The sequence below is a fragment of the Nymphalis io genome, chromosome Z, assembly GCF_905147045.1.
Source record: "Nymphalis io chromosome Z, ilAglIoxx1.1, whole genome shotgun sequence".
In the NCBI taxonomy this organism is placed as follows: domain Eukaryota; kingdom Metazoa; phylum Arthropoda; class Insecta; order Lepidoptera; family Nymphalidae; genus Nymphalis; species Nymphalis io.
In genome coordinates, this window is record NC_065918.1 from 6,986,900 (window position 1) to 7,000,725 (window position 13,826).

A 13,826-nucleotide genomic window follows, 5' to 3' on the forward strand; every position below is an offset into this window, starting at 1 on the left:
TCATCATATCAGCCGAAAGACGTCCACTGCTGGACAAAGGCTCCCCCAAGGATTTCCACGTTGGCCGGTCTTGCGCTGGTCGCATCCAACGGCTTCCCGCGACTCGTTCTAAGTCGTTAGTCCACCTTGTAGGGGGCCTGCCCACGCTGCGTCTTTCGGTTCGTGGTCACCACTCGAGAACCTTTCTGCCTTAGCAGCCGTTGGTTCTGCGAGCAATGTGCCCCGCCCACTGCCACTTTAATTTAGCAATTCTTCGGGCTATGTCGGTTATTTTGGTTCGCCTGCGGATTTCATCATTTCTGATTCGATCTCGCAGAGAAACTCCGAGCCTAGCCCTCTCCATTGCCCTTTGAGTGACCTTGAGCCTTCTTATGAGGCCCATTGTGAGCGACCACGTCTCTGATCCATAAGTCATCACTGGTAACACACACTGGTCGAAGACTTTCAACTTGAGACACTGCGGTATTTTGGATGAGAAGATATCATGTAGCTTCCCGAACGCTGCCCAGCCGAGTTGAATTCGACGATTGATCTCTTTCTCGAAGTTGGACCTACCTAGTTGGATGGTCTGACCTAGGTAGACATAGTTGTTTACAACTTCGAGTGCAGAATTTCCAACCTTGACTTGAGTGTTTGCAACATGGATATTCGACATGATTTTCGTCTTGTCCATGTTCATTTTTAGACCCACTTGTTGGGAAACCCTGCTGAGGTCATCGAACATAGTCGAACATAGGTCATGGAGTCGTATCGACATAGTGGCGTTCTCGTACAAGCACTTTTATACCCTGATGTACCGATAATCAATTTGGCACCTTTGAAGAGAATTCAGCACGGCCCAGGTTTCGATCCAATCAAAGGCTTTCTCATAGTCCACAAACGCTAAGCAAAGTGACTGGTTATACTCCTCAGTCTTCTGTATAACTTGCTGCAGCGTATGTATGTGTTCTATGGTGCCTTTAATTTAAATATTCATAGAACAAATTAAATTAATCACAGTCAGCTGTGTGATTACATTTAAATAATATATAACTTTTTTTATGTTGTTTAAAAAAAGAAAAAAAAACAGTTTTATAATATTTATTTTAACCTCAACAACAACTCAACATCAACAACTCAAAAAGGAGAGGAGGCCATAGCCCAGCAGTGGGACATTAACAGGCTGTTACTGTTACAGTTTTTTTATGATATAATTTTTTGATCACATCTGATTCTCCTCTTTACCGCTCGACCGCTTATTTAAAGTTAATATTTGCGAGTTACCAAAACTAAAACAATATTTATTTTTGCCTGTCTGCTAATCTTCGAAACGGCTAAAAATTACAAATTATAATAACTGAAATATTATAAGAAGTAATAAAAATTCCGTTCATTCTTTATTTCATCAAGAGACTATCAAAATATAAAAACGTAGATATTTTTGATGTTGTTGTTTGTTGTTATAATAGAATGTTGCAACCATTAGCCTATAGATGGCGGTGTCCTAAGTACGTCAATTTCTGAATCGTGATGTCCAGATTTTCCGGAGTTGAGTGACCTTCTGCCTTATAAATTATCGTTCAAATTTGAGTTGTCGTTGTTCTTTACTGGTTTCATCTGATTGTTTTATTTTTTTTTTAATTTCATTATTGCATCGATACTATTAAATACTTAGTGGCAATTATTAACTTGGTTGTAGTTAAGTTAATATTTTTGTTCTGAATTTTATTGATTATTACTTTATACTTTATATTTTACCTATTTATTAGTTTTAGGATTTAGTAAAGTTTACAATCAATTGTTTAGTTTTATCCTTAAATAGTTTCATTAAATAAGAAGGGTTGTAATTTTGTTTTATAACTTGCTATTATATATTGCTATAACCCATGAGCATCTATATTGGCATGCTGTTCATTTGTTAGTCATGCCAAAGATATCGTTGTCCGAGCAAAAAAATGGATATTCTACACCTGACATATATATGTCATATTATTAACATATTTTGCGCTTTTTATCCCGATTAATTTGATTTGAAGAAAGGCTGCGAGGGTTTCGACGTTAAATGTCACTGTAAATATATAATGCTCAACCTTTGTCATGACTGTGAAAAATGCCACACCCTGACCTTTCGCGCCTGACCCCTCCCAGACATCAAATAAATCTCTACAGCTCCCCGCACCCCGGCTATCTAGATAGAAGTGTATGTAGAATAATTATTTAGGGATCCAGGTAAATTGAAATGCAACAATTATATTAAGTTATATTAAATAAAACAACATACGTTACATTTTATTTATTTTTTATTTTTTTTGGGCCTTAACTACTGAAGAATACAAGGGCATATCTTAGCCATTGCTTAAAATACTTCGCGCAGGGAAATCCTTGATATACTACACATATAGTGAGTAACATACAATTACGGTTGTTTTGTTAAATATTTGTATATATTTAACAAACCAACATTCAATTAACCTTAATTACTATAATAATTAATGTTTAATCGCTTTGTAGAGTTTTGATTTCAAACATTTATCGATAACGCGAACCTATTATATTAGGTTCAAGGTTGGTGAATTATTTATCAATTAAAAACTGCCCAATCGCCCTGATCTACATATAGGTACATAATACTTAGTAACTTCCACTAGCACTAGCCGGTTGCTTTGTTAAATAAATGGCAATATATGTATATAACAAAGCAACATTAAAATTATCTTAATTACAATACGCGTGGTCTAAGTTGGCGGGTCTGAAATTAAGTGATGGAAAGATATCATAGAGAGACAAACTTCAGGTCCGGCATTTAGATTGCACGTATTATACTAGTTACAAAGTCGCTTCTGTATTAAATAACTGCTTTATGTGAAAACTTCCAACTCGTACAGGAACGTCCGTCAGGTGCTGAAGATGCAGGCACCGAGAACCTTAAAAGATAAAAAAATATTTATTTATAAAAAATGTAAATATAAATAAAAAAGTTTTTACAATTTTATTTTTATATTAAAAGGCTACACAATTTAAAAATACCTTTAAAAATTATGAGAAATATTTGATACGCCATGTTCGCCGCGTACAGCAACTGTTCAGCTTTACACCCTCCCTCCTCCTCATTTCCTTATCTCAGACCACAGGAGGAGGAGGGGTGAGCCTGAAATCAATGAAATTATATTTTAATAAACATGCACTCAGTCAACTTTGAGACTATAAGTATTTTTAATAGTTATTATTTACACGATTTAAACTGTTTTCGAATCTATCATAAAATAATTTAAAGACGAAACTAGTACCTACTGTTTTATTAATGAATTTAAAGTTTGAATGCATATTAATTATCAATTATTATAAAGTGTCATGTTATATTAAATTACAAAATATAATACATTTTTTGTTTGTAAAAATATATAATTTTGAAATACCTTAAAAATCGTCAAAAGTATTGGCTGCGCCATCTTCGCTGCGTCCAGCAACTGCACAGCTTCACAACCCTCCCCCTCCTTCCCGTAGGCGAAAGGAGGGGGAGGGTAACGCCTAAAATTAATAATACATTTCTGAATTTAAGTTTACTTAGCAAAATATAAGACTATAAGTACTAATAACTATTTACTCAAATTGAATTGTCTTTGAATCCTATCCTGCCATGTTCGCTGCGATCAACAACTGCGCAGCATCACACCCCTCCCCCTCCTTATCTCAGATCAAAGGAGGGGGAGGGAAACGCTAGAAAAAAAAAATGAATTTCAATTTTTTTTCGATAATTTTCAAAAGTAACTTTAATATGGAACTAGTACTTACTACATTTTTATTGAATTTAACTAGTTTTAGCATATTTGATCAATTAATAGATTAAACGAATCGTAAAACGATACTTTTAGGAAAAAACAAATGTACACTTACAATTTTTATAAAACTGCCTAGTAAGTTGTAGCTTTTATACACATTCTAAATGCTATAGATAAAAGATATGAATTTGAAAATTTTTATTTTAAGCACTAATCAATTATCTGATATATTTTATCAATATCCAAAGATACGTGTTAACAGTTTTGGAATAAGCACTAGAATGTCTAGATTCCCAGATCCAGTATAAGCTAGGAAGTGGTAGATTTGCGCATGCGTAGCTTGAGTTCAATCAATTGAAACAGGGTGGCGTCCATAAACTAAAGGCCAGGGAGCTGGCGAAAAAATTTCCATATGATTTACTCTTGTGACAGACATTATTAATAGTGAGAATAGTGCCGTAGAAAAATTACGGACCGCGTCTATTATCACGGTAACGCTGCATTGTCAATTAACAGCGATTTTTATTTGTAAAAAAGGTAGTTCAATATTATTTTCTGAAGTTAACATTCTTCATGAAAACGATAAAACTCGGCGAGGCAGACATCCTGAGTTCGAAGTTTAATAGTATTTGTCTATTTTAAAAGTATTTTTTTATAATTAAAAAAATGTTTTTGTTAAGCGCACTTAACAATTGTAAAAGACTACAGAAAATAGTCTGCCAGTATATTGCCTCTGCGTATTTAATTGATAGCGATTCAAAAACGTTAAAAAAGGGTTGCTTTACATTTTGATCATGTCTGCTTTTTGGAGGAATGCTTGCAGGAAAGGAAAGCCATAAGTATATTTTTTGAATAATTGACTGTAGCGCATGCCACGCCGAGCTTTGCTTTATACGGCAAAATTGATAATCTTTTATCTGATTTTGGTATTGTAAATCCAGTTAAAATTTTAAAAATAAAATATTATATGTAAACTGCATTATATTTTCTTTTCTCATTGTTAAATATTAGATCCTTACATATGAAGTTAGCGTTTTGTCTTACTAACCACTTTGATCTGAAATATCTCCTCTTTGGTTAAGAATTCCAAATTCAGTTGTTTTTTCCTCATTATTTTTTTCTTTGGCGTCGCTTATTACTGCATAATGGAAAAATGAAATATTGGTATATTTACGAGTACGAGTTCTACCGTAGCACCAGTACTGCAGAAACAGCTCGAAGGATTAATGATGTGTATGGCGCTGGTGTCGCAAAAGAAAGCACGGTACGTTTTTGGTTTCAACGTTTTCGTTCTGGAAATTTCGACTTTCAGAATCAACCCCGTGGACGGCCGGATACCAAAGTGAAAAATAAAGAATTAAAGGCTATTGTGGAAGCTCATCCATCACAAAGCACTTCAGAGATAGCTGCAGGCTTCGGGGTAGTGTTAAAACTGTATTAATCCACTTGAAGCAAATCGGGAAGTAAAAAAACTTGAACGATGGGTACCTTATGAATTGAGTGAATCGAACTTGCAAACACGCGTCGACTGCTGTGTTACTTTGCTCAACCGACACAATAATGAAAGGATTTTAAATCGAATCATTACTTGTGATGAAAAGTGGATACTGTACGATAATTGGAAGCACTCGTTGGCTGAACCCTGGAGACCCAGCCAAATTTTGCCTTAAGCAAAAATTGATTCAGAAAAAGTGACTTGTGAGTGTTTGGTGGAAAATTGACTCAGAAAAAGTGACCGGTGTCGTTCACTACAGCTTTCTAAAATCTGGCCAAACGATTACGGCAGATATCTATTGTCTAGGCCACTGCTGCTTCACGACAACGCAAGATGACACACTGCAGAACAAACAACAAATAAGTTAGATGAGCTACAATTGCAATGTCTGCGACATCCACCGTACTCCATGGACTTCTTACAAGAAAAAAAAACAAATCCGATGCGGCAGTCCAAACCACCTTTAAAGAGTTTATTGATTCTCGCCCCCATGGTTTTTTTAGTATAGGGATCAATGAACTACGTATGAGATGGCTGTGAATAAATGAAAAGTGCATAAATAACAACGGTGCATGTTTTGATTAATTAAATATGTTTTACAAAAAAAAAAATTGACTTTATATTCCTCCCAAAACGCCAACTTCATATGTAAGGACCTAATATTTATTGCAGAAGAAATTTAAACAAACTTCAAGATCTAGTTATATCAATAGGTTTCGGCACCGACACTCTTCCGACAATTATTATAAAAAACTATGATTCGACCATTCAGACCTCAGAGCCGTAAATAAGCAAATAATATAGTTCTTTTTGTCACAAATTTGAAGCACTTTAACTCAAAAACGCAGCGGCGTAAGACTTTAATTTAATACTAACTAATAACTTTAATCGTTATCGTCATGAAATATGAGCAAATCATATACCGAAGTTCTCGCCAGCTCCCTAGCTATTTGACGCCACAATTCAAAATAGCGTGAGGATTCAAATTAAAAAATATAAGTATGCTAATAAAAATACTTGTAATGTTTTGATAATAAAATAAAACCACATTCGTTAACTTAACCTACCACGATATATTAAAGGAGAAATTATGGAATGGTCAAAATATTAAATTTCTAGCGATGTTAAATTTTTGCTGTTTTCTTTTTCTAAGATTTTAGTTAGATTATTTTGTTTAAATTGAAGTTTATTTTAGTGGTTCCTAATATTTTTTCAGTTAATTTAATTATTTATTTATGGTCTAACTAGGTGTGTCTAATAACATAGCATGAAACATTGCACCATAATGGTATGATCCCAGAGGAGAGCTTCGTCGGGCCACAGCCCGATACAGGGCAAGGGAGTGGCCGCGGATGCGCTTTATCGATCCGATCCGTGTGAAAGGCGGCCATCGCATTTCAGCAGGTAAATGCTCCTCCCCTAGGGCCCGTGTACCTTTTTGAAAGTTTGCACTTCGTTAAAAAAAGTACTACATATTATTTTTTGTGGGAGAGCGCTACACTTTTATTTTTGAATCGGTCAAAACTACTTTGATCATTTTTTTCAACGACTATAATTCTTACTTATATTATTAATGGGAAAGTAAGTTTATTTGTTATTATCACGTCTTCACTAATCAATTCACCTGATGGATGAACGTCACCATCGCGCATTAACATTCTACTTAGAAATAATTAAGCTTTTCTCATATTGCTAATGCGCCACAGACCTGGTAAATTAATATGCTATGTTACTTGTGACTTTAATTACTATGGATACACTTCAAACTGAACTACAATACTAATTACATTGGTGTTATTAAGGTTGGTGGCACATGAGTGATGTAGGCGATGGTTGACATTTCTTACAATGCCAATGTCTATGGGCATTGGTGACCACTTGCCACTAGGTAGCCCATATGCACGCCCGCCTTCCTATACTATAAAAAATAACGTGTCGTAGGTAGGCCTATATCACGCCCTAATCCTTTCCTTCACTCTGGGTTTTCCCAGAAATTACCTATTTCTGATTTTTCAACAATTATAATAGTTATTGAGAAATGCCTCTTTACCCCAAGTGATTATACTCTTGTAATATTAATAGTGGGTTCATTCAGGCCAAGTTTGAGTTTTTGTTTTAGGGTCACAAATATTTGATGCTGTGGTGTACAGACACCACAGCCAATACAGATTGGGTAGGATAAGTGCAGACCCTTTTGTTCTGAGTGGAACGATACAAAAAAACTGTTTCGTAACCCTTTCATTAACTCGTCTCTAACTGCAAGAGATTTTTATTGTAATAGGCTTTTGGCATAACATAATTATAATAAGTAAATATTGTTTATATGAAATTATTACATCAGTATGATACGTCTTTAGATTCTTCGGAAAGAATGCAATATAAGATTAGGTTAAAGTTTAAGATTTTCGTTTTAACACAATTGCAAAACTTGAACTTCCCAAAAACGAGGTTTGAAGTATGTAAATTATTTATTATTAATTAATTTATTGTAAGTACTATCAATACGTGGCTGGTTATAAAAATAAAAAATTCTTTTTTCTTTTTTTTTCACGCATTTGAAACCTTCTTAATATATTCTAGACAGACTGCTATTAGCGTTGGTGTTAACCCTAATGAAAAATCAATATTATGACACACCCTGTCTAGACGTGAATTGTTCAACAAGTACGAAGGCATCTGAGATAAAACCTAATATCCCATCAAAAACATAAATGTGAAATGAGAGCCAAGTTCAATATTATTTCAATATATGCCTTGAACGACAAAAGAAAGGAGATCTAAATGGGTGCCAAGTTCAATGATCAGTCCTGAAATTTATTGATAACAACATAAAATGTTTTACAATAACTGAAAATATCATTTTCTTCTTATAATTTAGTATAATTTATTGAAGCCTTAGGTCTGACTTGGCTAGTTTTCGTTTACGAATTATATTATAGCCTTCGCAAGTTCTAGCCGAAAATTTGGCTTGCTGGTAGAAACTAGCCATCGAATACAAGGCTCTTTCATGACTGTTTTAGTAGGTAGTTAATAATAATTACCTAGGTACCTACTAAATATTAAATATTTGAATTTATTTCCTTATAAAATGAATATTAAGTTAACGAATCTTACAAGAATTATAACAAAAACGAGTACCTATATCAACTAAGCAAAATATATATAGATTTACAACTGTGTATATTTCGCGGAACGATGGATGCTTCTAGAGATTGTTATTGATCGAAGCTTTGAGAGACTTCAGGTCAGACATGCGCACCTGGATTTAGCAACGCCCGGAAAATCTAGCCATTCTACTTCCAGCGTTGACACTATGGTGACGTGTGCCAAAATCAATTATTTTTTTGTGATTTCAATAAAATTATTTAATATTATAATATAATTTTTCTGTGAAAACAAAAATAGTGTTGGTGATTTATTTAAATTGAACTGTTAATAGTGAAAACAGTAAGTATTTTTTATTTATTTAATTTAACTAAAGTAAATAAATATACTCTTATTGTCTTAAGGTAATTTATAAAACTTTTATTTTTATTTCGTGACTTTTTTTGTTTTGTTTGTGCAGATTTTTTATCATTTTTTGCACATCTTACGCAATCATATTGTTATTTTATCCTAAATTAATTATGTTATCTTTAATTAGATATCTTCATGATGAAGGATTTGTGCTGAGCAAAAAATGTAATAGGATTAAAAAACTTGCTGTAAAAAGATGTATTGATTTATGGGGACACCTCGCCTTTTGTCTGTTAGCTAAGAGGAGGTACTTGCGCACTTTGATTCTGCGCAGTTAAATTCTGCGCAGTCTAAGCTAAGCTATATAAAAATATATAAATGTATGCAGTATTCGTAGCTATGCACCCATTATAATTTAAATCTAGGTAGGTATAGTGCGCTCATATAAATTAATATGTTGATGTAACGAATGTCATATTCGCTTTTGCGAATTCTCGCATATTTCCAAACATTGTTATTCGCACTCGCATTTGCAAAATGTATGCGAATATTTAGCGAGTGCATCCTTATCCTTTGTAACTAAGTCCATTATTGTAATTTTTCTGCGAGGCCCTACTGAATTAATATTTATTATTTTCATACTTTTTTAGTTAATTCTTATATTTGTATAGGAATGAATGAAAATAATCTGGCATTGTATTTATAATAAAGAAATAGTATTACAATAATTTATGACAACTATTGACATCTAAAACTGCATAGTCGCATTCGCGAATATCGACGGATTATATCCGCATGCGCTATAAAATATTTTTGATTCATCTCGTTATGTAAATATATTTCGTTTGGATGGTAGGTACATTTTTATTCACTTTCGTTAGCTGTGCGTTCGTAATTTAATCAACTTAAACTTATAATTAAATTAAATACCTAATATCAATATCAGACTTATGATGACAAAACCTTTTCAGTAAAGAAGATTTGAGTGATAAAATCATGAAATTGACAAACGTGCAAATAATGCCACCGGGTGGTGGTGATGACCATAATAAGGAGCGCGCGAGGCGATTTCCAAATCGTAGCCCCATAATTGAAGGCAACGACGATGGCAACATCATGGTATGTCCATTATTTAATATTTTAATTTTATTATTTAGCTTAGTTATTATTTAGTTTAGTTTTGCTCTTATTTATTGATAAATTGGGAGTAGGAATGGAACTGGGGCTGATTGAATTGGACTGATATTTAGACTAAGAGTAGAAGAGAGAATGGTATATGTACTGGCTTGGGAACTGAGCTTGGGCTTGGGACTTGGTCTGGGACTTTTTTCTGGCACTGAGACTAGGACTGGAGCTGGAACTGGAACTTTAACTTGAACTGAATGACACTAGGGCTGGGACTAGGACTAGAAATAGAATTGAAACCGGAACTTGAACTGAAATTGGGACTGGAACTTGATCCAGTCCTAACTGGACTGGGACTAGGACTGACGCTGGAACTGGAAATGAAACTAAAACTGGAACTTGAACTGGGATTGGAAATGGAACTTGAACTGGAACTTGAACTGGGATTGGAACTGGAACTTGAACTGGGATTAGGACTGGAACTTGAATTTGACTTGGAAAGGGACTTGGCTTGGAACTGGGACTGAGAATGAAGCTGAAACCGGAACTTGAACTGGGATTGGGACTGGGACTAGGACTGGGACTAAGACTGGGACTATGACTTGGACTAGGACTACGACTAGGACTGGGACCAGTCACAGGACTGATATCAACATTTTAAATAGTTGTAATTGCGCATATATTAGATTGCAGTCTCAAGAATACTTTTATAACAATATATTATTACAGGCTCGAAACAATATACACCAAAATAGACTGCCGGAAACGGATGAAAACGAACCCTTCAATTTTATAAAATTCTATCATGGTGAGTACACTTGCAAACACTGATTAATTATTTAAATATGCTTTATTTATCATAAAAGTAACATTTCAATTTGAATTTGATAAAGGAAGGGAATGGTCGGAGGTAGAGCATTTGCTTCAACTGCCACCTGATTCGGAAAAGGGTGACGATGAAGAAGAAGAGGATTGTATGTATCTCATCATCTTTATTATTTTATACAATTACAATTTCTAAAGCTACATGGATTAATAACACATGTAACTTAATTGTTCAGGGTCTCCGGCGCCATCACATGCAAGTAATGATTCACAAGACGACCCATTCGCAGAGGACATTCACGATTTTGTTAATGTTTTGGATAACATGGTATGTAACATAGTATAAGCATACGTACATATATCAGATTGCTTTTGATATTTTTTTGTTTACATTTAAATATATTTTATGTATATGAATATGTTTTGAATTTACAGATAAGGTCTCAGTCCAACTTAAGCTATGATGCAAACCGAGTTGTTGACTACCTTGATCTTGACTTGTTTAAATATGAGTCTATATTGTCGAATGTAAGTACTTCAACACATTGAAATAAATTCATAATGTAATGCGCGCGCAAACGAATTGGGATATGACTTTTTGGAAATGAAACAAGCGCGGTCCGTTCAGTAGAGGAAACTTCGGAATACTCACGTCTGTCTTTGCGATACGTTTTTACTTATTTATTAAATTTTGCTCGTTATTTGTTACTCTATTATTTTAGAAACTTATAATAGTACTCTTTTTATGTAATTTTGCTTGAGAACTGTAATTTTCGATAAACTATGATGAAGTCCCTTATTCTCTTACGCGCGAATTATTTTTCTTTTTTTATATACTTGAAGCCAATTTAAATGTATTTTAATTCAATTTGGATTAATTACAGGTTCAAGATTGGACTTGGGAATCGAATGAATTTCTGAACGATGAACCTTTCAATTCATCAAGAGTAGACGCAGCTCCTACTCCTTAAGGAATTTAAATCGACGATGCAAACACATTTAAAATATATATAATTTTTTTTTTACATAGCTATAAGTTGAAAAAAAATTAGAGCTGTTGGCTCTAATTAAATTAAAATATTGGTTTTTACAGTATTGGCATATAAAAAAAGATGTTAAAATCAGTGTTTTTTTTGAAAAAATTGTAATAAAATAAGATTTTAATATAGACACATTGAATCATATTAAGCCTTAATAGTTCGTTCGACATTATGATTATTGATTCTATTACCTTAAGAATTTAAATAGAATAATTCTCTGTTCATGAGATTAGAGAATGTATTATTGTCTAATCGCATGAATTGCTAAAAAAAAGTAGATTTTTGATAAGAAAAGTATATCTCTGTAAATATATACGGTAGAAGAAGGTTGATATTTTCATAAAGTTATCATTGCATATATTTAAATAATAATATATATAATATATAAGGAGAGTTTATGATACAGTTTCACAAAGTCTTGATGGTTAAGTTTTGATCTGCACAGAAAAGAGGAAAACTGAATTTTAATAGAAGATACGCCCTTTAATAGTTTTGTTTTTAAAAATATAATATATTCATTTCAACATGAAGTATCAAGTTTCTTCTAGAGATATATAAAGCTTAAAACTATAGTTTGCCGTTATAATATTTTAGTAGGATATAGTCAGATAAATTAAATATATATGATAAAAATGTACCTAGTTTATATGAAGAAATGCGGATAGTTATAATGGGACTAAGTTGAGTAACTTATCATTTATCCTACCACCTAAAAATACTGATATGTGTGCATGTATTCCAATTTAAAGGACTAGTGTAATAACAAGCATATGACTTTTTTCAATCACATTGTTGGTGGCGCACAGAGCCGTGTGGTTCCGGCAGAGTAGAATAGAGCCACCCAATCTCCACCCGAGGGTGTCGTAATCAGCAATATATGGCTTAACCACCCATGGTGGAGGAAAAACAACCAGAATTCCTAAGGAGATTGGTCGTCAGGTTGGCCGCCAGCCATAAAATTATGCGAAATCTTTTTTCTTGAAATATAAAACACTGCACCAACACCGAACAATTAAAACAACAGCGAGTAAATTGTGATCAACGTATAATTTGACCACTTACCATGTGGTGGTTCATTCGCTCGCATGACAAATCTAAAAAAAATACACACCCCATATTGTTCGTATATCTCGGTATATTAAAGTTTATTATAATATTTAGATATATATTACTATAAGGTACACTATAGGAGTATTTAAATTGCACAGATAAAAAATTGACATATATGTAGTTCTTTTAGATACATTCTTGATATTCCTACAGTAATATCGAAGCTTACTGAGATTAGTAGCTATTAAATTATCTATGGGTAGTTATTTCTACGGACGTGTAATAAATTGGCAAAAGCTTAATGAGTATAAATAAGATATTAAAATATTTTGTATAATTTCACTGTCGTATTTTGTTATTATCCGACTAAATATAAAGGACATAATTAAAATACTAAAAAATAAAGTAACAAGTATCCTGCAAATGTCTCACTGTCGATCTCCTTTTCGTTTTAGGAGGTTAGAGGCTTATTCCGCTACTTAACTCCTTTCCATTGCGGAATTATGGTTATACATGTCACAGATTGTCATTCAACACATGCTACACTCACGATGTTGTATGATAAATTATAAACACAAAATAAGCAAATGTAAATTCAGCGATGATTTTCCGGGCTTGTATTCAAATTTTAATTTAACTATGCTACCTCGGCAATATAAGCATCGCTAATGCGTCTTAAATTAGGTAAAGATAAGTTAGTGTAGGAATGTTTGTTTTTTATGGAAAATATTTTTTGATTATTGACTAAGACACGCATGAGGCAAAAACGAGTAGTTTGTACATAAGTATTTTAAGATATATTAGGATGTAGATATTTATATTTTTATTTGCATTTTATTAATTTTGTGTTGAAATCAATGATCATTTAATTATTACTAGATAAATTTTGTTTAAGTAAAGTTTAAGTAAAATATGTTTTAAAAAACTCTAACTTGTATTTTAATATTGTTTGTTAATTAATTTTTAACTTTATCTACTCTCGGTTATTATTAAATTTGATGTTTTTAATATGTTATATTGTTAATTTAAACATCATTTTATATTAATATTTTTAAATTATTTTTTAGTAATAGAGTA

At 33.0% G+C, this 13,826-nt stretch overlaps 1 protein-coding gene and 1 long non-coding RNA gene across 3 annotated transcripts; one reads left to right on the forward strand and one right to left on the reverse strand.

Moving 5' to 3' along the window:
• Positions 1–2,606: 2,606 nt before the first annotated feature.
• Positions 2,607–4,013, reverse strand: LOC126780429 (uncharacterized). 2 transcript variants are annotated; one of them, XR_007670496.1, is made up of 5 exons: positions 3,874–4,013; positions 3,584–3,696; positions 3,396–3,507; positions 3,007–3,127; positions 2,607–2,903 (listed from the first exon to the last, which is right to left on the reverse strand). It is a non-coding gene; the product is annotated as an uncharacterized LOC126780429 (long non-coding RNA). The 2 variants fall into 2 exon arrangements; XR_007670497.1 differs by lacking the exon at positions 3,584–3,696.
• Positions 4,014–8,568: 4,555 nt separating this feature from the next.
• LOC126780416 (uncharacterized) lies at positions 8,569–13,600 on the forward strand. Its single transcript, XM_050504891.1, has 7 exons — positions 8,569–8,700; positions 9,681–9,828; positions 10,564–10,642; positions 10,728–10,808; positions 10,896–10,987; positions 11,095–11,187; positions 11,544–13,600. The coding sequence occupies exons 2-7, from the start codon at positions 9,706–9,708 to the stop codon at positions 11,628–11,630; spliced, it is 555 nt and encodes a 184-aa protein (XP_050360848.1). The 5' UTR covers positions 8,569–8,700; positions 9,681–9,705; the 3' UTR covers positions 11,631–13,600.
• The last annotated feature ends 226 nt before the right edge of the window (positions 13,601–13,826 follow it).

Coding starts and splice junctions, on each gene's coding strand:
- LOC126780416 (XM_050504891.1), top strand. CDS start 9,706: ATGAAATTGACAAACGTGCAAATAATGCCACCGGGTGGTGGTGATGAC. Junction 10,809..10,895: donor CGATGAAGAAGAAGAGGATT/GTATGTATCTCA, acceptor TTAATTGTTCAG/GGTCTCCGGCGCCATCACAT. Junction 10,988..11,094: donor TTAATGTTTTGGATAACATG/GTATGTAACATA, acceptor TTGAATTTACAG/ATAAGGTCTCAGTCCAACTT.